This window comes from Cololabis saira, chromosome 11 (assembly GCF_033807715.1).
Source record: "Cololabis saira isolate AMF1-May2022 chromosome 11, fColSai1.1, whole genome shotgun sequence".
Lineage (NCBI taxonomy): Eukaryota > Metazoa > Chordata > Actinopteri > Beloniformes > Belonidae > Cololabis > Cololabis saira.
Genome location: NC_084597.1, coordinates 37,246,175 through 37,273,809, shown reverse-complemented (window position 1 = coordinate 37,273,809; position 27,635 = coordinate 37,246,175). Strand labels below are relative to the sequence as shown.

Below are 27,635 nucleotides of genomic sequence, written 5' to 3'. Positions count from 1 at the left end.
ATGCATATGGTCTTATTACACTGAAAACTCTTAAACCTAAACAGAATGCAGTCTCAATAATATCATTGCAATCATCTGTTTTGCCTTGTTTCCTAAAAACCTGTGCTTAGGGCATGCTAAATACAAACTTTTGCCTATAGCTTCATTTTATTCTAAATATTATGCATTTTTTATTAGAGTACAAACAGTTATTCCAACAATGATGGCCAACCTTCAATTTGGTCAACCTTTAATATGCTGTAGGCTTTCTTGTGTGTGTGTGTGTGTGTGTGTGTGTGTGTGTGTGTGTGTGTGTGTGTGTGTGTGTGTGTGTGTGTGTGTGTGTGTGTGTGTGTGTGTGTGTGTGTGTGTGTGTGTGCGTACGTGTGTGTACATGTCTTTGTGGCTATGTGTGTGTGTGTGTATGTATATGTTTGTGTGGCTGTGTATGTGTGTGTATATGTATGTGACTGAGTGGCTATGTGTGTGTGTGTGTGTGTGTGTGTGTGTGTGTGTGTGTGTGTGTGTGTGTGTGTGTGTGTGTGTGTGTGTGTGCGTGTCGGATCTTAATAGAGACACTGGAAAAATAGCACTATGGTCATTAAAACTTTCATAACACGACAAGAAGACCAGAAATGCTTAAGACTTGCGTATGTCGCTGCTTGGAATATATCACAATATTATATTTGAATGTGTTCGTAAGAGCATTTTCAGCAGTCTGCTCTAACAAGCACGCTGCAATTGATACCTCCCATCTGCAATAATTATGCAACACGAGGTGGGATCATGCAGGCTTCCCACTCACGCTGTCATGATGACCACATGTAGCCCGCATCCTCCACAACACCTGCATAACAACATGAGCGACATGAGTCGGTGACGGCGGCCGCAGCAGCAGTTAATTTGCGTTGCAGGTGTTAAACATGGAAGAAGGGGAGCAACAAGAACATTTAAGCCAATGCCACATTTGAACATATCTGCCTGCAGTAGTAAAAGCCGCGCGTCGGATCGTGCGTTTTTGCTCTCTTTCTCCCTTTTCTAAACCCCGCACGCACGCACACGTCCCCCGGCTGTGCCAGGCGCGCACACGTCGCAGACCTGCTCGTCAGTGCACGGGATCCCCGACTGTGGCCGTGCCTGTCTCCGCTCCCCGCCTCGATCCCCCGCCGCTCCGCTGGATGTTTGCGCAGAGGACACTGAACCTCCACACACCCCTGCTGAACGCTGCAGCTCTCCTTCACCTCTCACATTGAGCAGTTTGTAATCGGTCCTGTTGATGCCTCTCGGTCAGACAGCATGGGTCTAACAGGCTGAGAGAACCTCGATCAGTCAGGGTGGTGACTTTCAAGTTGGAGCTTTGGTGGTTATTTATCGGCGACAAGGCTGGAAAGTTGCGCTGCGTCATGGGCCATGAGCGCAAACTTTAAAATCTTTTTATTGCGGGGAAACATTTGTCCCCCTCTTCTTTTTCTTTTTTTTTTTTTTTTGTATTTGACAATGAGGGCAGGTGGGTCACTCTTGGCGTGAAAAGCACACGGAGCTCCACGGACCCTCACGCATTGGCAGGAAAAGGCGACAGCGAGGAAGTCGTGATTTGTGCGACTGATTGCGCTGGTGAGGACGGAGGAAAAGGACCGATGAGACAACATGGGTAAGTCATGGAAATACTGTCATTTTGAAAAGATTGCTGCCACTTGAAGGTGTGCTGATGTGTAAAAATGATGTTTTTTTCCACAAATCTTTCTTGGGAAATCCATGCGAAACAAGCTGGCACCAGTTTATCAAAGCAAGAGTAGCCCACACTTTTACATTTTCATTTTTTTTTTTTTAGTTTACAGTTTAAATACGTTTTCCTTATTTGTGTTAAAACCATGACGCTCACATTCACATATGTACAGTACCCATAGCCTACAATTGGTAAAAAGCTGCACTAACAAGTTTATTGACTCTCTCTAAATCTGACCTTTAACGACAGTCAAAATAATTGAAATGTGATTGCTTAATTTGGCTTCACCATAATATCCTCCCTGACTCTTCCTCCAGAGCTCTGACATGTTTTGACTCCATCCCAAACCCCCCACATCCCCCCCCCTTCTCTTCCCCTGACAGCTCTGGGCACCTATCTCATCCCACACTACCGATCACCTCCTCCATTTTACTGACTGTTGGCGCTCCAAAGCTAAACTCACCGTTCAGCCTCACTAACCCACACATCTATTTTTTATTAATTTCTTTTTTCAGTTATTTGATGTTATTTTGTCAGTATCTGATCGGAGGGCTCAGAAGAATTGTGGCTGCTCAGAATCGCCTCTGAACCTGTGCGCTCAAATGATGCCGTCACTTTCAAGCAGCCTCGACTCTGTTCTCATAAAAAAAAAAAAAAAAGTCTCTCTAGACGTTTCTCGTACGCTTTCTGTCAAAGCGATCTTTGTGGTTGAAATTTGCTCTGAACGACTATGATTACGGGCACACAAACGTGGAAACGTCTAAAATAGTATGCGCTGCGCACAGGGGAAGAAACCGTTTGAGGTGTTTCCAATCTGCACCCATGCCACTCATTTTTGGTCCTCTTGATCACTTACTTATTCAATACATTCTGCTCCCCTTTCTTTCCGTCTTTTTTTTTTGTCTAAATCATTATTTCTCCCTATCTCTTGAAGACTGACTAGAAGGATGCATGCAGCCCACACATCTGTGCAGAATTGTGGCGTTTTCCCAAGTAATGAGCAGCTTGCTGCAGATAATGAGCACATGCTATTACAGCTTTAATTATGTGATGTAATTACTGTAACCCCTAATAAGTGGTTGCATTTGTCAGGATATGCACACTTCTGACTGAAGCTCTGAGACATTCATCCCATACACATCCTTGTTCCCCTCAATGGGATGATCAATCATAAGGACAGGTTGTCTAGCCTGAATTCATCAGTTAGATTGACATCATCAAGATTTATCATCTGTACAGTCCACTATCAGAAAAGAGTTCCATTTAGAAAATACAGCTGCCTTATGCATTGACAAATTAATTTAATTTGAGTGTGAATAGCATCTATTAAAAACTCAATTAGCTCAAACACTAATAATAGTAATAAGCAATGCAGCAAGATTATTATTTTTAATCTATAACATGCCAAATATTCACGTGTACTGTATAATCCCGATAGTGATGAATGTAACCACGTATTTGTGTGTTAAGCTGTGGAATTTCTATTCACTCCATCCTCCCACAATAACAAACAGCACAAAGAGCCCACAATTTCAGCTGGACATAAGTAAGAGCATAAATAATAGAGGATCCACAAAATGTTCCCCACTCTGACGGCGGGCACTCCTCTTCAGTAGTAGAGCTGCTCCGGCAAGCACAACAAAGCGATAAGCCATAAAGAAATTTTCAATTTATCAAATAATCCACTGATTTTCTACAGCAGACAGACACTAATTAGGCTGTGGAGACTTTTCCTTTAAACCTGAGCTCCAGTTCTTTCGAATAAGAACAGAAATTACCTGTGGTTATGGTTAGCTTCTCAACATCTCGGACTTATGTGGTCATTATCATACTTAAATTGCAAAGTTAAAGTAAGTTAATTTAATTGGATGTAGTGTATGGGCATCCCTGTAATCAAAGCCTCTATGTTTTACAAATGAAGCATTAGCACAACGTGTTGCTGTAAAGCAGGAACTGAAACCTTGGATGCATCTGCAGCTGCTTAATTTTAAAATAGCTTAACAAGTAAGGGTTATTCTTTCAGCGAGTGGCAGTTTTGTCTCACCCTGAGCATAACTCAAAGTCTCCATCAGCTGTGATTTGATAAAGTTTAATGTTATTTTCACTCTATCACAAACCATGCAATGAAAATGTCAAAAACGTAGCACTTCACTTCAGATTTGTTCTTCATACTGGTGGGTGACTGTAGTGATTCTCTTTTTTTTTTTCCTTTTTTCTTTTGGCCTCAATGGTCCTGTTGGTGTATTTCCCTCGAGGTGTTGAAGTGATAACAGAGCAGTGAATGACTTGCCCAAACAATGCACCCCTCACAGTGAATTCCATGCAGCTGAATATAGGGACTCAGACCTGAGGACAAAGCCTGACAGTAGGTGCTGGGAGCCGAGCTAGCATGACGAAAAGACTGCAACCACACTAAATAATGATATATTGTATACTTGATGTCAGTCAGGCTCACTGGACCCTGTATTTGTTTGCCTTTTCTTTCTTTTTTTGCTTGTCTTTACATTTGAAATAGTTTTGCAGCATTTTCTTCTATCTTAATAAATGAAATATGGATAACTTAGAAGTATTATGAAAATGACATTTCAATTTGGTGCTAATCTGCCATTTCAATTACATGGACGTGATGAAGGCAGAAACATTTTTAGCTTTTACAACAACAATCATTTTTCAGATGGCCACCAGAGGCCACTTATTTAAAAGAAAATTAAAAGGGTTGTATGAGCTACATGAAATTACTCTAATTTCTCTTAAAAAAAATAATTAAAACATATACAAATACACATGAGAAGTTCCCTTTAATTTCAACTGATACATTTAAATTAAAATGTTATGGTGGCCAGATTATATTTTTTTATCAGTGTACTGCGGCAGCAGAGTGGAGAGTCGCAAATACTTTCATATTCAGGTAATAAGTTAATTAATAACCCATTATTTATATAATTGTCCTTCGGGTGTTGGTATTTCTCTATTAAATTGAATAGAACTGAAGTGTTTTTCCAGCACCTACATAAAGCGACTCCTGTCAGCTAATTTAGGCAGACGAGGCGAGCTGCGTCTCAAGCTTGCTCTCAGCGCTCTACGTGGTTCATTCTAATTACTCCATCTTGCTTATATGTCTATTTGAGGAGCAAGGTGTTGTCATCTTTCACATGGCTTCTGATTTCTCTCGTCGGCCAAGCTCTTTCAAATCCTACCCCAAGTTCCACCTGAAGATCCTAGCTTTATGGAGGGACATACGCTATGTTCAGTGTCTCTGTATGCCTCAAAGGTGAGGATTTATTCAATTGAAGCCTATATGGCAAAGCTCATACATTAAGAAAGCCTTTAAAAGTTTTCATTGCAAGACTTTTAAACTCTGTGACTGATTTTACATGATCGTATCCACACTTGCATGTTCAGTAGATATTTTTAGGCACTTTCTTGGATGACGTGATATGAGGCCATATCAACTCCCCTTAGGGCTAAAAATAATTAGACATATGTATTTCTCTGATTTACCACTTCTTCCTGCCTCCAAAAACCTCATAACCCTTGTAGACTGTTGTTGAAATGTCAAACTTTATGGTATAAATAAATGCTTTTATTGCGGTACAATAGTAATGGTTGTGGTATCTCCATAGTATTTACTTTTCCTGTCATACTGAAATTGGGGGTGACTTTTTTGTGGGGTACAAAAAATGTTTTAACGTTCCTTTGCATCTGACTTAGGGAGCGTCAATAACGCTCTCTTCGTCAGGAGTGAAGCTATTTTCTGTCAGAGGAAACGATTCTGAGAGGACTCCTATGCGAGCAGAGTGCTGGTCCGTTCATCTGTCCAGTCTACCAGGTGGCACTGCTGTTTCTTGCATTAGATAAATAAATCCTCTAGTCTTCTCTGTTGTGTTGTGTCATGTTACTTTTGTGGAAGCAGCGCTTCCCTTGTGGTGTGTTTTTCAGCCTGATGTATATCAGTTGAAGCACAAACTTGTCAACCCAAATGAGCCAGATTTGTCTCCTTGAGAAGGAAATAGATGCCTTTGCAATTTGTTGCAAAATTTATAGAAGTAAATTGTCCACAAAGTAGAATCTTTGAAAATGGATTAAAACATTTTTTTGTGGAAAAAAAATCACAGTTCCACAGTTTTCTTTTTAAATGTGTGCACGTCTTTCATTACTCATATTCATTTAGAGGTTGACAGTGGCTGTGGTTGAAAAATGTTTAATTAAATCATCACTTGCACAATGTAATAACCTAAATGCTACATTGTTAAAGACACCGAGGACACTTGTTATTGAATAAATTGTGAAAGACTATTTATACAATACTGTTGGTTTTTTACTTGTCTTTGTTAAGGCATCTGAAAACGTCTGGGAACGCTCACATATATCAACGTCAATCTTTAGACTGACCTGAGTTAGTGGTGCTGCAGAGAGCTCTCACTGGCTGCTGCTGTTGATGCCCCATCTATGTGTTTCATCAGAAAACGTGATGGGGCACAGATCTTCTAAAAAATATCAACATTTTCTGGCAGGAGGACATTGTTAAATCTGCTATTTATCGCTGTAAACATGCTCCTTTGAATAAGAGGAATAGAACAGCATAACTGCAGCAGAAGAAGCCTGAGAAACGGACGGTACAAAAACCTTGATCAAAAATACCAGATTTTTGCAGTATTGTAGTATTGAAATTAGAGGTCAACAGCCTTTTGTTGTTTGTTTTTAGAGAAAAAAACGTTTTACATTTTTGTTTGTTTATTAGTTTATTTGAAATTCTTTTGAAACAAATCAATTAGCCAAAGGCCAATGCAGCACCGTTGAACAATGATAATTGTTATTGAATAAATGAGAATGATATATTAATCAAGCAGCACATTGGCTTAGTGCTTAGTACTGTTGCCTTACAGCAAGAAGGTTCCTGATGTGATTCCTGGCCCTTCAAGAGTCTTTCTGCGTGGACTTTGCGTGTCCTCCCTGTGCTTGCGTGTGTTTTCTCTGGGTACTCCAGCTTCCTCCAACAGTCCAAAAGCATGTATCTAGGTTGATTGATGATTCTAAATTGCTCGTAGGTGTGAGCGTGTATGCTTGACTGTCTATGTGTGGCCCTGTGATGGACTGCTGAACTGTCCAGGGTGTACTCCTGCATAGCCGGGATGGGCTCCAGCAGATCCCAGTGACCCTGTGTAGGATTAAGTGGGTATAGATCATGAATAAATATATAGTAGTCATTATTAGTTATTATTCAATGCATGTGGCATAACTTGAAAAGAGCTCTGAAGAGGTTGAAACAACCATACAGTAGTTGTGAGCTGTTACAACTCAAATGCACAAATCTATCTGGATGGATATCCTAGATTTAATAAACAGTAAATTTAGAATTTGACTGACCCACTTGATATAGAGTCACATAACAGACATTCATCTAGTTGAGGTTGCTCTAAAAGGTTGCACAGCTGGTGACTTTTTAAAGTTTTCTCAACTCTTCTTTTTTTAGAGTCTGATCTAGACAGACTTACATCTTTTTAAATTTCATATGTCCTGAGGGCTGTTTCACAAAAGCAGGATTAAGAAATCGAGGACAAGAGATAAATCCAGGTTTAACATAGTGCGATCAGTTAATCCTGGCTTCATCCGTTTCACAAAGGCCAAACCAGGCTAAGGATGTGCTTTGTCAAGCCTTTGTCAAGCCAGGTCTAAGTAATACAGGTAAATGCATGTCCACAGATTTCTTCAAAAGACCATGAGCTCGATCATAGATTCACTGATTCTACAACGCATAAATTGTGTCCGCCATACTTCTCATCTCATCTCTTTTGATGGAGGCTTATGAAGAAATGAAGCACACACGGAAGAAAGGAAACATTGCCATGGCACTGGCATGGCAAACAATAGTGGATCGCCTGAATGGGTACATAGCCTAAATACCTATACCCATTTCCTGTCCTTAACACCTTTAAAAAAAAAAAAATTCACGTTACTCTTTTTTGTTACACATCTTATCAATATTTATACAGTACAAAAATGACTGGACCACTGACTGTGTTCCCCCCATAGAAACGGCCCCTTTCATACATGGTACATTGTGTACCATGTATTGATGTTTGTGTTTTGATGTTCGTTTTTTCTTTATGTGGTGAAATGCCCACCTGTATTTGTTTTCTTGTCTTTTTTCTTTTTTTTTTTACATGTTCGAAATAAACTAAATAAACTAAACAAAATAAACTAATTCCACTACTGAATATGCAACATATTCACACATTTCTGTAGTATGATATGGACTGACTGACTGTATTATTTAAAGGCATATAGGTTATTGGCCCCTGTCCACACTAGGTTGATATGAATTTGGTTAATGGTGGAATGACTGAAATAAATGAGTCAATTCCAAAAAATGGGTGGGGAAGGTTATGGAGATGTGGACATATTCTTTCAATGCCAAATACACTCTTGTCAAATACACTTTTCTGATGGTGCGGCAAATAGTGGCTTTGCTAAGATTTTCAGCATCCCTGACTGCATGTAGGACCACTTTCAAAATATTTGGTCCACTCCCAACCTAGATCATCTGTGCAACGATGAGAGCGTGGCTCCGCTTGGTGCAGTGCTGAATTTTGGGACCCTGTAGTCTGCACAGGTAGCGGATGGCATCCTTAGAAATGCAGTAGTGCTCATGAAGGTAATTGTCGGGAAAAGCCAGCAGGTACATTAGGACCTATCCGGAAACACTCTTCGTCTGAAAGCCCTTCTCAATATAAGTGCTTCATCATCGACAAGGTCATCCAAAAATGGGCAAAATTTTGACTTTTTTTTTTTTAAGTCCAAAAGAGACAGATAAAAAAAAACGGAATCACAGACAAAACACCTTGGTTTCTTGTTGGCGCGATCGCTGACTGAACAGCTAAGGGACCAGGCTTAACTGAGCCTGGCTGTTAGCCTGGTCTAACAAGCCTGGATATATCGCCATGGTAATTTATGTGCTACTGCTTTTGTGAAACTGAATCCAGGCTTAATTCTGCTAGTATATCAGGAAAATCCCGGCTTAATCCGCTATCCTAGTTTTCTAAAGCATCCCTCTGGTTTGTTGTTGTTTGTTTCTTTGTTTGTTTGTTTTTATCCACTGTATTGCTCTATATAAACCTCTGAACGGTGACATCAGAATTCCCAGTGTGCACCACTCTAGAATGTAAACAAAACCACTGACACATGAGAGAAGCTCTCACTGAAATCCAGTCATGCAGTTGCAGTGGGCTCCAAGCAGAACACCACCCTTATGACCACTACCCATGTCTTCAGATGAAGGTCATTCCTAAAGATGTTTTTAAAAAGGCACCTGCATGATAACTATTAACATAGATATATGAAATTAATGCATGAGGTGGTGCCTTAAAATGAATCCGGCAAAAATCCACGCTAAAATTTGATTCTAATGACCACGCCGAATACATTAGTCTACGCTGACTGTTGGTGTTTTGCCTTTATTTAGCGTCTTTGTTAATTAAAGGAGCTTGAGGCTGCTTTTAAGAAATGAGACTCTCTAGCGCCACCCTTCACCACGACGGCCGTCGGGGGTACTGCAGCCAACAGTGAAGCCGGCACGGGAGAACGGGGAGAACGTGCATGCAACGTCATGTGACGTCACATCCGCAGCCCAGCGCGGGAAATTCGGGACCGAATTGCAGCACATTTTGCAGCACACAGCCTGTTCAAGGCAAAGGAGAGATACACTAGAGGGCTCATTCTTTTGGGTTTGGAACGCTTCATCTGACATTATTACTAGAAAACTTAAAATGTATACGGATTTTTTTCATAAATCTTGCCACAATCCGGCCTCAAGCTCCTTTAAATGAATGAAGTGCCACTTACACTTCCAGTAATGATACAATAATATTTTTGCTGACAGAGTTTGAATGTTGTTCACAAATCCAGGGCATAACGTTCCATTTATACCCCTCCAGACCTTAGTCATTTTTAAGAGAATTTCTGGAGTAGGATGAAGGAAATTTGATCAGAGAGTCGTAGATGTCGGGATATTGGAGGCCTGGCAGCCCCGTTGCAGTTTCAATGCTTTACTCCTGGAGCGTTGTAAGTGTCAGTAATAATGAGTCTTTCAAGTTTAGCAACATAGTTTTCTTTATTTTTTGGGCTTAATTGCGTGGTAAATTCACTCTGAAGTTCAGGATTACGGGGGTCCTGAGCTCTATTGGCTTCTACTAGTCCTTCTTGGTCAAAGTACAGGGCAACCCGATTAAAGGTCATGTATATACTCAACTTTCAGAATCTGTGTGTTAGTCTGACTATAAATTCGATATTATCAAAGTAAATCGGACTTTAGATGTTTACATGCATTTTAAAACTCTTATTTTAGTTTTAACTAACTTTTAAATATTTTTTTGTAAGATCATGTAAATGCACTTAACACCTTAAAAACATACCTATGCAATTGTTGCATAAAACACGAAAAGTCAATAAGAACACCAGTTAGACCAGTGAGCCTGCAGCCTGTTAGCCAAAATCTCATTGGTTTATGCAGATGCGCAGAATGATGGCAAACATCTACAAAAGCCCTCTGATGCCAGCTAAATTAAACGACTGTACAAAAGTAAAGCACTTATTTTGCAAAAAAAACTGGTACTTCCTGGACTAATTCTGTTTTTCTATCCTTTATGAAGAAACATTAGGAGTGTTGCTAGCCAATGATGGGTAGTTCATTTGCAACGTTATGTGCCTCAATAACAAGCCTTACTTTGACATGGTAGCTCTTGCAGACTGTTGCAAAAATTATTTCCAGGACTACTTGAATTTTAATTTGCCAGAGTGATGAGTGGTACCCCCATAGATGCAAAATTAGATTTGAAGGAATACCAAGCAGCTACTCTTAACAAGCATGTCAAATTAGATTTCTCTTCATAAAAAAAACAAGCTTTAAGACTTTCTGAAAGTGTTCTATACCTTGAAATCAGAATACCAGACTGTGCTCTACATTGTCACAACATAATTGGTGGAAAAACCTGTCAGTCAGTTTTACATGAATATCTCAGGTCATGTGAACTGATTCTTAAAGGGGAAGCAGTGCTGCATAACCTGCCAAAATGTAATTTGTCACACAAACATAATATTCCAACTGAACTCTGTTAAAGCAGTGAAGGAGAAGAAATATTGTGTTTCAAATAATTTGACCCTTTGCCAGTGTGTGGGGCAGTTAGTACAGCTATTGTCAGTTTATCTTTAGAATATGCTGCAGCCAAAACTCTAACAGACCCAGCCAGCCTGAATGATTTTGTGTCTATTTCATGTCAATTGAATTTTCACTGCCCCATGGGATTTGATGGATGAGAATAAACATAATGTTTTTCACCAAAAGTTCCAGTGGCAGGCCAATAAGAGGAGAGAACTGGTGCATTCAGAGCCCGGATAGAGACGGGATAATAATGTTAAATGATATGGGAAAAAGCGGCATCACGTGACACCAATGCTCTATGGCTAATGAATCTGAAAGCATCTCCCAGAACAGGAATCGGTGAAACTCAGAATGGCAGACATAAATAAGAATTTCGAGTATGACAAATTGGGCTTCTCCAGGAACAGGGACAACAAACCATATGACTTAAAAACAGAAAAAGGAAAAATAAAACAACTGTTGCCCTTCCTCACACCAAAAATAAACCAGCTGCTAATGGAGAAGACTGAGACGAAGTGGTCAATCAAGGGCTGGGGGCTGTTTTTAGCCGACCCTACCAATACCAACTCCCTACCAATAACCTGCCTCAGCACAACATGGAAGCTTGGAGAGTTGCTATACTACAATGCATCTTTTAAGTTATTGTAGTATTGCAACCAAAAAAATGCAAAGCTCAATACATGGGCAAAGCCCAGAAGGGGATTGGAAAGTAAACCAGAGGAGCCAAAGACCAACTACTGATAAACAAAAGAGCCTCTTGAGACTGTAAGATGAGGCAGACACATCAGGTAAATACTTGGATGCCCATGAATCATTGCTAATCATAGATAATATTGGGAAGTGGCCAACATCGTCAATAATTTACAAACCTTTATCAAACTCTTCACAACGACTCTATAGACCATTTGAAGGCCAGTTCCACAAGTTTCCATTAATTGCATCTGGTGGTCTTTACAAGCCTGAACCCCTTTAGCTTAATCACAGAGTGACTGTGTGATATTTAACCTGTTTAATCGCTTCTTCTCAACCATTGCAACATGAAATAACCCAATATTTTATCCAAATAATCTATTCTTTAGCTTTGAAACACCAGGTAGCTCAACTGGTGGAGCAGGCGTCTGTGTGAAGGCTACAGTTGTCATACAGTCAATTCAAGTCCTTCTGACTCTTCTCTGCATGTTAAAATTGTACCATAAAGTAAGGTTTTATATCACTGCATTAAAACACAAAAGAAATATTTTTCTGACATGATGTTAATCTGTCTAGAATGTTACTCCTAACACTACTTACCAAGGTTTCACCAATCTTAAAAGGGTTTATTACATTCCCTGATAATACTGTATACAGTATGTCAGCAGATTTAACTCTACCCTTTACACATCTGTTGGTATGAAATATTACTGAACAAATGTCACGTTTTCTTGAGGAACACAACTCCTGAAAGGATAATAGGTTGTCCCGGGGTGCTGACGCTTCTCATCATAAAAAAGCAGGATTAGTAAAGACAACATCAAATATTCAAGTGAAGTAAATGATCACAGTTTTCTTAATCTGCATTTTCTAATCTTCAAATGACTATCACTGAGTAGTGCAGTTAAGCCCTTTACACAGACGGTTCAACGAGCCTTAACATGTAGAACACATGTAGAAAAAGCCACTGGCATGATTCCAATTTTGAGCATGGACTGTGGCTCTTCTCCTCACTTTACTGACATGTTTGAGTAAACCCATGAAGAGCATGAATGCAAAAGTGACCAATAACTGGAAGCCTGAATACCATCCCTTCAATCAGAAAAAAGGAATCAGTATTACATGTTATATGTCTTAGACATGCTATGAGATTGCTTCCTTTTCTTTTATTCCATGATGACAAAAGTAAGAACCACTTTAAGTCAAACTGAAATGACAGTGATTATTTATAAATAACAGACTATCCTATGCAACAGATAAGGTTAAGATGATCCTGATCAAGATTTTAATCATTTCATTATTAGCATGTGATAAGAGTTTCTGCTTAACGAAAAATTTTAAGATTTTTTATAGAAATTACCCTGCTATCTTACCCCTACTGTTTGCTGATTACCAACACACAAGCGCATCCTACAATACTGTCATCCCCTCAGAGTTTAGAGCAGACTTGGATCACAGTGGTCGGCTTAAACAGTGCAGTTTGTGTTGATCCTTTGGCATCAGCACGCGTATTGATCAGCATGGCTCCCTGCCTCTCTGCACGCATTTGGAAACCAACTCTTGGTGTGTGTTTTGTGCACAGGAAAGGTGGTGTCTGTACAGTTCCTGCGATCTTTGATATTATGAGCTTGTGAAGATCTTCAGCTGTCACTTTTTGCCAGGTCGAGTCTGGTTGTGACGGGCTCTGTGTGCAGAAGTTGAAAACTTTTGATATGGTAGGCTTGTGTAGCATCGACCTGTATTGGCATGCTACACTATGATTTTGCTTTTGAAGTGGATTCTTTAAGCCAAAATTAAGACAACTATGAAATTTAAATGTTTAAAATATTAACCATTAATCTCGGTGGCTGTAACATTTAGAGCCACATAAAACATGTTTGGTATCAAAATGACATTCAAAATAAAAGATTAGACACTTTAGAATAAAAAGCCACTTTTCTCTGCACACAGGTGACTTATTTATGTATCTGAATTATACTAAATCCCCTCTGAAACAATATTTTTGACATTTCTCTAGTTGAGAAATATATGCTGTCTTGCAAGGAGAACATACTGTATTTCACACGTGGGCTTAGAGATTTAAAACTGTTTTCGTAATTGAAAGGCATTGATAGAAAATTGGCATTGAGCAATGGCTGAACAGCCTCCACCACCTCCTCATCACACACCTCCATCACCATTTTCATGCTAATTTTGTGCAGAAGCTCCTCACATCTAGAGTGTTAATCTTCCAAGCTGAAGATGAGTAGTTGGATCCTCTATGCCCACCACATGGCTTCCAGTCTTCTGTGGGGATAATGTTGGACTGCCATAGTGGCCGGTGAAACGCTTATAGACATGCAATTGTAGACAGAAAGTGCTCCAGCTATGGAGTACATACTTTACATAATAAGATGTGCTGTCTGAGTGTGTGTGAAGAGAAACAGATTGTAAGGCACTTTGTAGAATATAAGGATTTCAGGTCCTGTGTGAGTAACTCTGTTTCAAATCTCAATAAATAAAATATGTTCCTTTAGGTGTTTCTTTTTTGTGCCATTCAGTTTTACAGTAAACTGTTCCCTTTGTCTCAGTTTCCATGAGAAATGTTTCTGCCATAAAATTCTAAATAAGAAAATATTTTTCTATATTTTTTATTTGTTGTGTTTTACAGTTTATTCAGCATCCCAACATTGGAGCATTTGGGTGTAAATTAATAATGGTATTTAAGTTTGTGTATGAACTCAAAATGACAACAATAATTAGTCAAAAAAAGACAATTTTATTTGTCAGTAATCACCATCAGATGTAAACTGTTGGTTGAATTGATGATATAACTCGAAAAGAAATAATCTTAGCAAACATTTTCTCCAAGATGGATTTCCTGTCTCTAATCCGCTGGTAGTCTTATTGGTGTTTACAGATCAGTCGTGAACCAGACTGTATTTTTATAGCGCTCTTCTAGTTTTGTCAACCAAGTGCTATACAGCACATACCGCATTTCACTCGTTCACAAAGCAGTGTCTTAGAGATCCACATCCACATCCTTCTGCTTAGTCTATTCAGTACTATTCATACCACACACCAGAACACTTCAGAGAAAACATGGAGTTCAGTGCCTTGCCCAAGGTCACTTCAGAGTGGCAGACCTGAAAATTGGTCAATAGTTTTATATTAGAGATTGTCTGTGATCAGCTGAAAAAAGGATGTAATATGGAATTCCAAACAGTGTGAGTTGGGAACAAACTGCACAGCTGTGAGCCAATCAAACTACATGGATTGACAGTGATTTCAAAATAGATGTAATAAGTTTACTTCTGCGTGCCCGAGTTGCAGCGGCCCAAGCTTTTCCTTGGTCACCTACTCTAGTCACTCGGTAGGAGTACTGAGTTAAGTGACATATGTATTACTGCCAGCATTTCTTGAGTCTGCTACAGGGCCTCCTCCTGGTTGAACATCCCCGAAACACCTCCCTGGGGCATCCAGGAGCCATCCATACCAGACTCCTATGTGTCTGATGATGTGGAGGAGCAGCAACTATATTCTGAGTCCCTTCCAAATAGTGGAACTTCTCACTTTATCTTATAATAAGGTGTCCATCCTCTCTGCAGAGAAGGCTTATTTCAACCACTTGCATTTATGACCTTGTTCTTTCTGTCACTAGCCATAGTTACACATTAGTGAGGGTCAGGACACATATTGACAGGCAACAGACAGGCAAATGATCCACATTACTGTAGGTTCCACCCTGATCCACCTGTCAATCTCCTGCTCCATTCTTCCCTCACTCGTTAACAAGACAGTTCTCAGGAAAAAAACTAGAACCCAAGACGAATCCCCCATATGTATGTGAAAACATTCTAATTTTGATTCTTATTGAACATAGAACTCTACGTTTACATTTGTCCATCCATCCATCGTCCGCCGCTTATCCGTTCCAGGGTCGCGGCGGCAGCAGTGTCAACAGAGATTACCAGAGTTCCTTCACCCCAGACACTTCCTCCAGCTCTTCCTCCAGCTCTTCCTCCAGCTCTTCCGGGGGGAGTCCGAAGGCGTTCCCAGGCCAGCCGAGAGACATAGTCTCTCCAGCGTGTCCTGGGTCTTCCCCGGGGTCTCCTCCCGGAGGGACATGCCTGGAACACCTCCTTAGGGAGGCGTTCAGGAGGCATCCGGTACAGATGCCCAAGCCACTTCAGCTGACTCCTCTCAATGTGAAGGAGCAGCGGCTCGACTCCGAGCTCCTCCCGGGTGACCGTACTCCTCACCCTATCTCTAAGGGAGCGTCCAGCCACCCTGCGGAGGAAACTCATCTCGGCCGCTTGTATCCGCGATCTTGTCCTTTCGGTCACTACCCAAAGTTCATGACCATAGGTGAGGGTAGGTGCGTAGATTGACCGGTAAATCGAGAGCTTCGCCTTTCGACTCAGTTCCTTCTTCACCACAATGGTCCGGTACATCGACCGCATAACTGCTTACATTTGTATCATAACAATTCTGTCTCTCTTGATTCGGACATCCCTCCTCGTCTTTCATCAATCGCCAGCGAGTGAACGCCGGGCCAATGTTTATTCTTGTCCGGGCATTTTTTTTTTTTGTCCGGGCATTTAGCTTGTTACTCTCCCGCTTTCTTTTTTTTTTAGCCTCCTCTGATAAAACTATTATTTTCTTAGTTGCTTCGGCCATGATACCAGCTTCTGCTGAGCTCTGCGCTCCATGCCCCGCCCAGCTTTCGTCTCGATTATGAATGGGGAAGGAGGGGGAAGTGACGTATGCCGTAAAGCAGTCAAAGCCCTAAAAATGTGTAGTTTTTTATTGTGGAAGGGCTTGGCTTAAAGTTTTAAGCAAGAAAAGATTAAAAAAAATGTAAACTATTTAACATCCTTGAGCAGTGTGAATTATTATAAAAAAAGAACATGCAAAAGAAACCCACATTTCTTTGGACAAATGAACATGGAACTCCCTCTGCTAAGATGTTGGAGAGAGGGTTCACCATTCGATTTGTTCTGAGTTGACTTCCAAACAGAACCTGCATGGAAGAATGATCATTCCTCACCATCATTTTTGCTTTTTGATGCTCAAAACAAACTTACAACATAAATATACATATCTATGTGTGTCACTGCGTGTCTGCAGAGGTTCTGAGACCTTTCCTCATTCTCTTTTGCTTTTGCCTGTGGACATTCAGTTGGTGATGGTTACTACATCTTCCACTATTCCAGACAGAATAACAGAGGTAACAGAATTGACTTCTCATTTAATTTAAATTTTTAATGGATACTGCCCCATTTAAACCGTATTTCACCATTACTACGGCGATTAACCAGCCATGTCCCACTTTTCCCATATTGCTCCTCATGTAGAGCATAGTATGTACTGTACTTAGGACTCCTCCTGGGGGGAATGTGCAACCTTGGTCATAGTAAAATAAGCTTTTATCATAAATCAGATTTTTTATTTATTTATTTTGTACTGCTTTTGCTGTGAAGTAGAATAAAACTGACTCCAATTTGCAAATTAATGGATGGGAAAAAAAATACTTTTTGGTATGTAACAAGGTGTTTCATTTCTATGTTATAATGCCATAGAGGTTGTCCAATTAATCACTACTGCGTGATGACTGGTAATATTTCATGTTCCTATAAGCCCTGGAATTATTTTAGATTTTATATGCCTTAAATTTATGTGAGCACATTCAGTAATCTAATATATTACACTTGCTGTAGTGCCTGAGATTTTTGCTTACCTAAGCTGGATAGCACATAACACACTTATAAAAATCCTTGGGATCTGTATTAGAGAGGAGGGTAGTGATGGAAAAAAAGAGTAATAGGGAGCTGGATTTTAGCAGATGATGTTGGATGTGAAGTTTTATATTTTGTACATTTGCATAACATAAATTTATTCAAAGATTTAAGTTTCCTATAATCTGTTTCTACCAGCCATTTCTCATTTTTGTCAAATTCTCCAGACACTTGATTTCCAACTCTGGGATTAACAGAGTACACCACGTATGTATTTTTATGGAGAAGTGGTTAAATAAAGAAAAAGAAGAGAGGACAGTCATAGATTCACAAACATATAGTACTGTATACACAGTATGTCATGTGTTCGCCTGAGTGAAAAGGAACAAGGGGAGGAGAGACACTAAACCTTACAATCTGAAAAGTACATTTTAGTTTTCTGTGAGTCAATAACCTTTAAAAGCTTCTATGAGGCTTCACACTTTATAACCTGTGGTGCAGTAGCCCATGTTATAAGATATAGGAGGTATATTGTGTTTTCTTTCACACTTTTCATTTCTTTAAAGTGCTCCAGTGGATGGCCTTGGCACCGTTGGCACTGTGGGCCAACTCACTTGCGCACTCTGGGTAATAGCCTTTGCATCAGTGCTCAGAGCACTGTGCATTCAAATGAAATATCAACTTGTCGCATGGCCAAGGAAGATGACAGCTGACTCCACTGGGTCTACCAAAACCCACTCTGTCCTAGGGGGGGAGCAGTCTCACTTTTATGTGATTTCAGAAATTTTCAAAAAGAGATGTAACTGGGGAGAAGATATTTTTCAGGATGTTTGATGTTTGATGTATTTGTGAGTCCTCTTCAGTTGCAATTCCCCTTTTATTTAATGCAAATAAGATTTAAGCATCAATTGCTACACATAGTAAAAGGAAAAGACTCCAGTTTGCTTCAAATTACAACTACAGTCTATGTTTACCTCTTCATTAAGTGTACAGTTTTATTAGTAAAAGTTCCAACTTAAAAGCAGGCTTAAAAGGAAGTTTGGAAAAATGGTATTCATAACATTTTAAAGCAATTGAAGTCATTTCTGATTTTAGCACATGATTTTGATTAGGTTTTGGCCTCAATCCCAAATTTCAAAAACTTCCAACAACATCAGTCAAACGTTCTTTTTTTTGTTAACGTGTCTATTTTGCATTTCAGGATTGCTGCACAATCCAGAAAAATGACTGGAAAATAACGCTCTTACCACTTTTCAATGCTGCAATTTATTTTCTCAACACTCAAAGGTCATTTTAAGATTGAGGGTTCAGTGTGATTCAGTTGTTATTTTGTCCCATTCTTCCTCCAAGCACATCTTTTGTGATTTAGAGTTTGGGGTCTGTGGCAGGGTGTAGGATTGGGCGTGGTCTGCGGGGGTAGTAGCGCACAGGTGGCGTGGGTTTGATCAGCTGATTGGGCACAGGTGTGTCCAATCAATCTCGCTTTCCTGCCTGTGTTTTGGGCTGACCCTGGACCAGTGGCGTAGCCAGAAAAGAGACTTTGGGTGTGCACCAGCAAAGACTGGGTGTGCCACATTTTTTTTCAACAAAACTAGACGTTACACTTCCACAAACATTCAAAAGCATATATATCCAACATTATTAACAGTGCAAAACATATCCATATGTTGTGTGTGCTTTCAATATATAATTATAATAATATAATATAATAATAAGTAATATAATAACCACACTTTATGCATGTCCTAAAAAAAACCATCACAAAAACATAACCACTCACACACATAGCTGCCCAATGAAGCAAACATAGGGAAATATAACACTCATGCACTCAGAGCCATAACGTATCCACATTACGCATGATCAACAAAGCTATTTAACCAGAGGTAGAACACAACTATTTGGCTTAAGGTTGGCCTGATGGTTTTATTATAAAACCATCAGGCCAAATAGTCGCCTCAGTGGCAAGTTTCTTTCTGCAAGGAGCAGTCAATCACTCGATTCTTTCTCTCTCTTCCTCTCTTCTTTTTTTGCTCAAGGGGGCGCGCATTGGAGCTGCAGCTCATACTAGTGTGTGTCGGGGAGGAGAGAGGGGGGCGGGTGAAGGAGCAGAGGGGCGCCTATAATGACGTGCTGCTGTTATTAATCATATTACACACAAACGCTGTTAAATACAGAAAATGCACATTTCAAATATTTTTCAACATGAGCAACGAGAGGCTCCTCAGTCTCTCTGTGAGCGTCGTCGCTCTGACGGCTCTGGTCCTGTTGACGACTAAAAAAGGCTCCACGGAGCAACTTGTAACAGCCAATGCTATCAGAATACGATGCAAACAGTTAATCTTGGATAAAACATCTTTGTCCCAGGAGTCTAAGACTTCAATAATGGACAGGAACTCATGTCCGCCATCCACCTTCCGTTTGATGAGTTGTCTGAAGGCTGATTTATGGTTCCGCGTTACACCGACGCAGAGCCTATGGCGTAGGGTACGCGGCGACGCGCACCGTACGTTGTGCGTCGCCGCGTACCCTACGCCGTCGAATTAACGCAGAACCATAATTTAGGTTTAACAGTCCAGCTGCCGCGACACATCGCCTGACGGCATGTAAAAATAAGATTTTTTATTTTGAATTATTTTGAACATCATGATTACATACTAATAGCCTAGATTTAGAATACAACATGTTAGTAAGACTATACCAAAAAACAAAAAAAAAAAGCATCACATTTTTGGCTGTCTCTGGGTGGCACTGGCACACCCTGGCACACCCGTGGCTACGCCACTGCCCTGGACAGAGGAGGGTGATGACACAGAGCTGCCGGAGACTCTGAGGGCCTGATTTACTAAGTTCCTAAATAAAGAGTACTAAATTGCGTGTGCACTGAAAAAGTTTGCACGTGATTGTTGTGTGTTTTGCGGGTGATCAACTAAGAATGCGTGCGCAATTGATAACAGCCGCAAACCGCAGTATTTAAATGAGGTGTTGCGTGTCTTACGGTTTGCGCCATGGAGAGTCTGGATGGAAAGCAGGAGAAGCAGGAGAAGCAGGATAGTCGCAAGCGCACAATGAAATTTGACGAGTTGGAGTTAGAGATTTTAGTGGAAGAGGCAAATAAACACATTCATGAACTACAGCAAAGAAATTTAAACATTACCAAAAGAAACGCAATATGGGAGAAAATCTGCGATAGAATAAATGCAGTTGATAAGACAAAAAGAACGGCAGATGAGGTTAAAAGAAGGTGGCAAGATATAAGGCGAAGAACTAAAGAAAAAGTGGCCTTTAATAAAACTTCGGCAAACAAGACAGGTGGAGGGCCTGCGGAAGAGATGCCTCTAACCAGCATTGAGCAGCAGGTGCAGCTCACCTTCTGTGAGGAGCAGATAACTGGGATACCGGGGTATGACACGCTAGAGCCAACTGCAGAACAGGCGCACAATAAGAAACACTTTTTTCTCCATGAAAACACGTGATTTATTTATTATCACAAATAAAAAAATGAATGTGCCTCCTGTGGCAACCTTTTGCTGAATAATACTCGATTTAACATTCAAATAAAATATTTCTCCTTTTGCATGTGGAGAATCCTCACCACAAGTTGAGCCATCCCCACCCCAGTCCTCAAATCAGCCCTTAACTCATTCAACAGCTCCAAGATGGAATCGCTAGATAGTCGATATGTTTCAACTATCTGGTTTTCATTCATTCCAAACAAATTTACACGAGTCCGAAAGACTCTCTCTGTGTATTCTTTGATTTTGGCAATGTCGCCTCCTTGCCACAATAACAGCAGCCATCGGTGCGTAATGCTGGGCAGATTAGCACCTTCCTTTCGAACGTATTAAATACAGACGCAATCACAATCCCCGCAATTACTTTTAGGCTTGGTAAATCTCATTGCGTGTGGTAAATGAACCTATTTGCATTTTCCCCTCCCAGTATTTAGCACTTTCTGGCGGGTACGCCCCATATTGATTATTCATCAGGGCAAAAGTACTAAATGAATAGCGTGTGCTATTTTGCTCATTTGAGAGGCGCAGTCCTCTTTGCACGCTGTTAGTAGATCAGCTTGAACATTGGTTTGCGGGTGATGTCAAGTTTGCACACGTTTTTACGCACGCAAACCTTTAGTAAATCAGGCCCTGAGACGACGGCTGCTCCAGTGTGCATGTGTGTTTACGTGTCTGGTCACGAATAAAGGCGACCATTTCTCCGCTAAACCACGTCTCCTCATTCCTGTCTGGTGATCCCGGTAGCACGAGTGGGCTACAGGGTCATTGTGGTATTTCTTTTCTTTTCACATTATCTGTTGAGGACATATTAGGACTGCAGGTGGGCCAGTCTGGTACCTGTACCCTTTTTTTCAGCAATGTGTATGAATACAGAAACTATAAACTCACATTCTGCACACATTACATTGTGTTTTTTTTCACAGAAGTCTGGATTAACCTTTCCTTCACATATCTCGGCTTTTGAATTTGTTGCTGATCACAGTCCGGATGGTCCTTTTTGCTTAATATCCAAAACACAAAGGGCCTATTTCTTCCAAAAGAACAAAACAAAACGATAAGATTAGCCATACTGATTTTTCTGAGCACAATATATACCCAGATGTTTCCAGGACAAGAGATATTGATGCCTCTGTTGACATTGATTTAGGTCGATTTTTATTTTTTACACTTTGATAACCAAAACAATCATTTTGATTCCATTCACATGATGGTTGTTCTGCCTTTCTAGAGGCTTTTAGCCAGGTTTACCAGTGGCTACAAGTGGGGTTCTCAGCTGTGGGTGGGTTGGTAGAAAGGGCACTTATAATAATGGAGTACAAGAGACTGACTCTATTATATATACTATTAATTCACCCAGACTAGCAGGCAGGTCACTGAGCTGTAACATCATTCAAAGCCGATTCAGAGAACAACTAGAGATTTTAGCTTTTATAACTGCTGATGTGAATCTAAAACATGCTCAAATGATTTGAAAAAATTACCACACCTGCAGTTCGTAATTAAGAAACATCTAATCACTTGGATTATATACAGTGGGGCAAAAAAGTATTTAGTCAGACACCAGTTGTGCAAGTTCTCCCACTTAAAAAGATGAGAGGCCTGTCATTTTCATCACAGATATATCTCAACTATGAGAGGAAAAATAAATTAAAAAATCCATAAAAATCACATTGTATGATTTTTAAAGAATGTATTTGCAAATTATAGTGGAAAATAAGTATTTGGTCAATAACAAAAGTTCATCTCAATACTTTGTTATATACCCTTTGTTGGCAATGACAGAGGTCAAACATTTTCTGTAAGTCTTCACAAGGTTTTCACACACTGTTGCTGGTATTTTGGTCCGTTCCTCCATGCAGATCTTCTCTAGAGCGGTGATGTTTTGGGGCTGTCGCTGGGCAACACAGACTTTCAACTCTCACCAAAGATTTTCTATGGGGTTGAGATCTGGAGACTGGCTAGGCCACTCCAGGACCTTGAAATGTTTCTTATGAAGCCACTCATTCGTTGCCCGGGTGATGTGTTTGGGATCATTGAAATGCTGAAAGACCCGGCCACATTTCATCTTCAATGCCCTGATGATGGAAGGAGGTTTTCACTCAAAATCTCACAATACATGGCCCCATTCATTCTTTCCTTACATGGATCAGTCGTTCTGGTCCCTTTGCAAAACATCCCCAAATCCTGATGTTTCCTCCCCCATGCTTCACAGTAGGTATGGTGTTCTTTGGATGCAACTCAGCTTTCTTTCTCCTGCAAACACAAGTTGTGTTTCCACCAAAAAGTTCTATTTTGGTTTCATCTGACCATATATCATTCTCCCAATCATCTTCTGCATCATCCAAATGCTCTCTAGCACAATTCAGACGGGCCTGGACATATACTCGTTTGAGCAGGGGGAACGTCTGGCCCTGCAGGATCTGAGTCCCTGGCGACGTAGTGTGTTACTCATCGTAGCTTTTGTTACTTTGGTCCCAGCTCTCTCCAGGTCATTCACTAGGTCCCCGTGTGGTTGTGGGATTTTTACCCACTGTTCTTGTCATAATTTTTACCCCACGGGGTGAGATCCTGTGTGGAGCCCCAGATGGAGGGAGATTATCAGTGGTCTTGTATTCCATTTTCTAATAATTGCTCCCACAGTTGATTTCTTCACACAGAGCTGCTTACCTATTGCAGATTCAGTCTTGCCAGCCTGGTGCAGGTCTACAATTTTGTTTCTCACGTCCTTTGACAGTTCTTTGGTCTTGGCCATAGTGGAGTTTGGAGTGTGACTGTTTGAGGTTGTAGACAGGTGTCTTTTATACTAATAACCAGTTAAAACAGGTCCATTAATACAGGTAGAGAGTGGAGGACAGAGGAGCCTCTTAAAGAAGAAGTTACAGGTCTGTGAAAGCCAGAAATCTTGCTTGTTTGTAGGTGACCAAATACTTATTTTACCAAGGAATACCAATTGATTCGGTAAAAATCCTACACTATGATTTCCTGGATTCTTTCCCCCCATTCTGTCTCTCATAGTTTTTTTTTTTTTTTTTTCATGTTTCTTCATTGATGTCGATGTAATGCATATTACGGATTTTTGTTCTTCTCTTGGAAAGACCAGGGTCCATTTTGTCTTAGGTTACCTTAATTTTGTTTTATTTGTTTTTCCAGGAACAATATTTATTAAAGACCCTGTAATAGGGCCTATGAATGAAATAGTTATGGTTACTATTACATGTCCAAAAAGTTTAATATAAATTGATGATACCACCAGAAGGACATATAATGTCAGTTCAAGAGATAGTTATCCGCACTAATGACAAACATGTTAAGCAGTTATAGACCGCTAGGGGGTCGCAATCTTTTCCTGAATGGTTTGTCCGACTTTTCCGGTCACAGTGAATCAAAGAGATAAGGAAAACTATTGTGCAAAAAAACAAAAAAAAAATCACACATACGCGAAGAAAAGGGCGCTGAAAGTTCACGACTGCTTCAAACCGTAAATGCGTTGCTACCAAGCGAACCAATCACAGCCTTCTCCGTCTGCGTTTGTGTCAGGGTTTGACATTCCCCCCAGCCTTTCAGTTTCTGTTTTGCCCCGCCTGTGTCCCATCTGCCCTGATTGTGTCTGCACCTGTGTCTCGTCGTGTCTCGTTATCCCCTGTGTATATCTGGTCTTGTCATTCCCTTGTTCCCTGTCGGTCCGTACAGTTTAGTCCTCCATGTTTCCTGCCACGTTTTTCCTCCTCAAGTTTTTTGATCCCTGTTAAGTTTCTTCTGATCCTGCCAAGCAGCGCTTTGTTTTTGGTTTTCTGGAATAAATCCTGGTTTTTGCAACTCCTGCCTCCTGCTCTCCTGCGTTTGGGTCCACACCATACACCAGACGTGACAGTTTGGTCTGCATCGCCTCGACGCGTAGTTAACATTTTTGGGAGGTACGCCTCAGCGACGGCGTCAGCGACGTCAGCTCATGAATCTAAACAACCTCACTAATTAGGGCCCGAGCACAGACAGTGCGAAGGCCCTATTGTATCTATAGAAATTTTTTTTTTCTCGTTCTCGTTTTTCTTTTGACGAAAGGAAGGCCTTTTTGCCCTCCTAAACGTGCCCCAAAAGTCACCAAATTTTGCACGCAAGCCAGGCTTGGCGAAAAATCTGATATTTAATGGTTTGCATTAATGGGCGTGGCCTAATGGCTCAACAGCCCCCCCTAGAAAACTTTGCCCCACAAGCCCCACAATACGGTTTGACATACATGCACGGAAATCGGTACACACCTGTATCATGTTGCAACTTAAAGAAAAGTCTCTTGGCGCCATGGCCGAAACCGAACAGGAAGTCGGCCATTTTGAATCAATCGTGTAATTTTGGCACAATTTATGCCATTTCGTCGGCCGTTAATGCGGCCCGAACCATAACGTGCACCCAGGTGTGTTATACATCAAAATGTGCGTCTAGATCCTGCGACGATGGGTATTACTTTTCTCAGTCAAAAGCGTTACCGTGGCAACGATAGATGCCAAAAAGCGCTTCCCCCTTCATCTGATTGGTCCATATTTGATAGTTCCTACTTTCTGCCATAACCTTTGAAAGGTTTGACATAAAGAGTTTTGGGTGGTGTCATTGGATTTGGTTCAGAGTCCTTAACCTTCATTGGTCTAAATTGGCTCCGCCCTTTCTTGTGATTGGTCAATATTTGATAGTTCCTATTTTCTGCCATAACTTTTGAATGGTTTGACATAGAGAGTCGTGGATGGTGTCATTTCTGATATGCTTATGATGATAAGTGGAGTTTTATGTGAACAGCAAAGGCACTTTTCATAGTATTATTGACCTAGGAATGTGGGGTGAACCCGGGGGGGATAGGGGGTGGGGGGTGTTGGCCAGTGAGTGCGAGGGCCCGTTCATCGCTGCTTGCAGCTTTAATTTAAGTTAAAATATCTTTGAATATGTAAAAATAATTTCACATACTGACTGAGAACCTCAACTCAAACAAACTGCTGTTCATATTAACTTTAATAAGTGCTGAAAATATAATTGACCTTTAAGTAAGTTTACTTTCATGGTAATTGCAGGGATGTAAATATTTTGCTGCTGCTCTCCTCTGCTGCTGTTGTTCAAATCTCTCTTCAAAAGATTTAAGATCTCTGAAAGCTCCAGAACCCTCTGGCTCTGATTGGTCACGCTCTAGTAAGAAGAAGGGGCCAGGTAAACAGATGGGCCTAACTTAACACATGAGATCAAATCTGTTCTGAGGGAGAGGACAAGGGGGGGTGGGGTGCTGCGGCAGATTTGATAGCAACGTCTGACTGTAGTTGCAGAATTTCATTAACTGAGAGGGGTTTAAATCTTTTCCTGCCCGTTCTTGATATTTTTCTCAATATTTTTTTTCCCCACTCATTAATAATGATGTGAAGACCAGGAATCTTTTAATTCAGTTATGAAAAAATCCTTTTTGGTAATTCATTTTATAGGGTAAGCTTTTTTTTTGGCACAGAGTGCATCAATATGAATCTGATTCATGGAAGCAGTTGACAAAACCAAATTATGTTCCCACAACACGGCTTTCAATGATTTGGTAATCAATCTGTGTTGAGTAAATGTCTCCCTTCATTCTGTTCTGCGTCCAATCGGAAACCACTGTGCACATGTATAGTTGTTTCTTATTAGCTGGTCTAAATCCATACAAATCCAGTAAATGCTTATTAAATTTGGTATCATGTCGAGGTGCTTGTGTGCTGGTGGAGTTTCCTACCATCCTGAATCAGAAAATCCGTTGCAATCAGTTTTGTGAGGGTGTATGCATTCAATATCTCAGATGTAATTTTAATAGAATATCATGCTGAGCTTTGCCTAGGGGTTTAGGAAGAATCTATTGAATATTTGAATGTGTGCATCATTTTGGGAATACTGATGCCTGTGTGCAGAGCTGCATACTCTTGGTGTGCTCAGTGTATTTATTGAAGGTGATGGGAGGAGTGGTGAATCTGTTGCTTGGAGGATCTTATAGCACATGTGTTTACATTGTGTTCATCTTTGCCCATTCTCATGTACTTAGTATCACACCTCATTTCAACTCTTAATTCCTGCTCAACCTATTCATGTATGTATACCTGTGAAGAACTTTTGATTAACCTTTTGTTTTGTAAATAGCAGTTAATAATAATAATCAAAAATAATCAAAACTTGTAAAAATGTTCTCTGGACAGTTATGGAAAGATAGTGAAACATAAAAGGTATGTTCGACACAGAGTTCAAATAATCCATCTGGCCCTATTAAACATCTGTCATGATGAGTAACCATGCCAACTGGAGAGCTGTTAGTATTAGAAGCAGCTGATTAATCTGATTAATCGCTCCAAACTCCAAGTAATGTCCAGAATTAGACCCTGGACATGTTGAATGGGATATTGAAATAGAAGAAGAAATAGAAGAAATAGAGGGTTAGGATAGGCGGACTCCTGTCCGGCCCTCTGACCCTCAGTACTGGTGCCCCCCAGGGCTGTGTCCTCTCCCCCTGGCTCTTCTCCATCTACACCAACTTCCTCACATCTCACCACAGGACAGTCTCCATCTATAAGTATGCGGATGACACAACCATAACTGGACTCATCACCAACAACAACGAAACTCATTACAGAGAGCAGGTGGCCCAAGCTGTAACTTGGTGCCAGGACAACAACCTCCAACTTAACACTTCCAAAACCAAAGAACTCATAACAGATTTCAGACGCAAACCACCCCTCAAAACACCCCTCCTCATCTCTGGACAACCTATCACAATCACAGACTCCTACAAGTTCCTGGGCATTCATATCAGCAACACACTCAAATGGGACTATAACACAAGCCATATAATAAAAAAGGCCAAC

At 40.6% G+C, this 27,635-nt stretch overlaps 1 protein-coding gene across 2 annotated transcripts in view; it reads left to right on the top strand.

Moving 5' to 3' along the window:
• Nucleotides 1-972: 972 nt before the first annotated feature.
• lrrtm4l1 (leucine rich repeat transmembrane neuronal 4 like 1) overlaps nt 973-27,635 on the top strand; it is a 121,829-nt gene continuing 95,166 nt past the window's right edge. For both annotated transcript variants that reach the window (XR_009783500.1, XM_061734440.1), the window contains exon 1: nt 973-1,630. Coding sequence is in view for 1 of the 2 variants with exons in the window: in XM_061734440.1 (XP_061590424.1) it covers nt 1,627-1,630 (4 nt within the window). In the remaining variant the exon portion in view is untranslated. The remainder of the gene's footprint in view (nt 1,631-27,635) is intronic.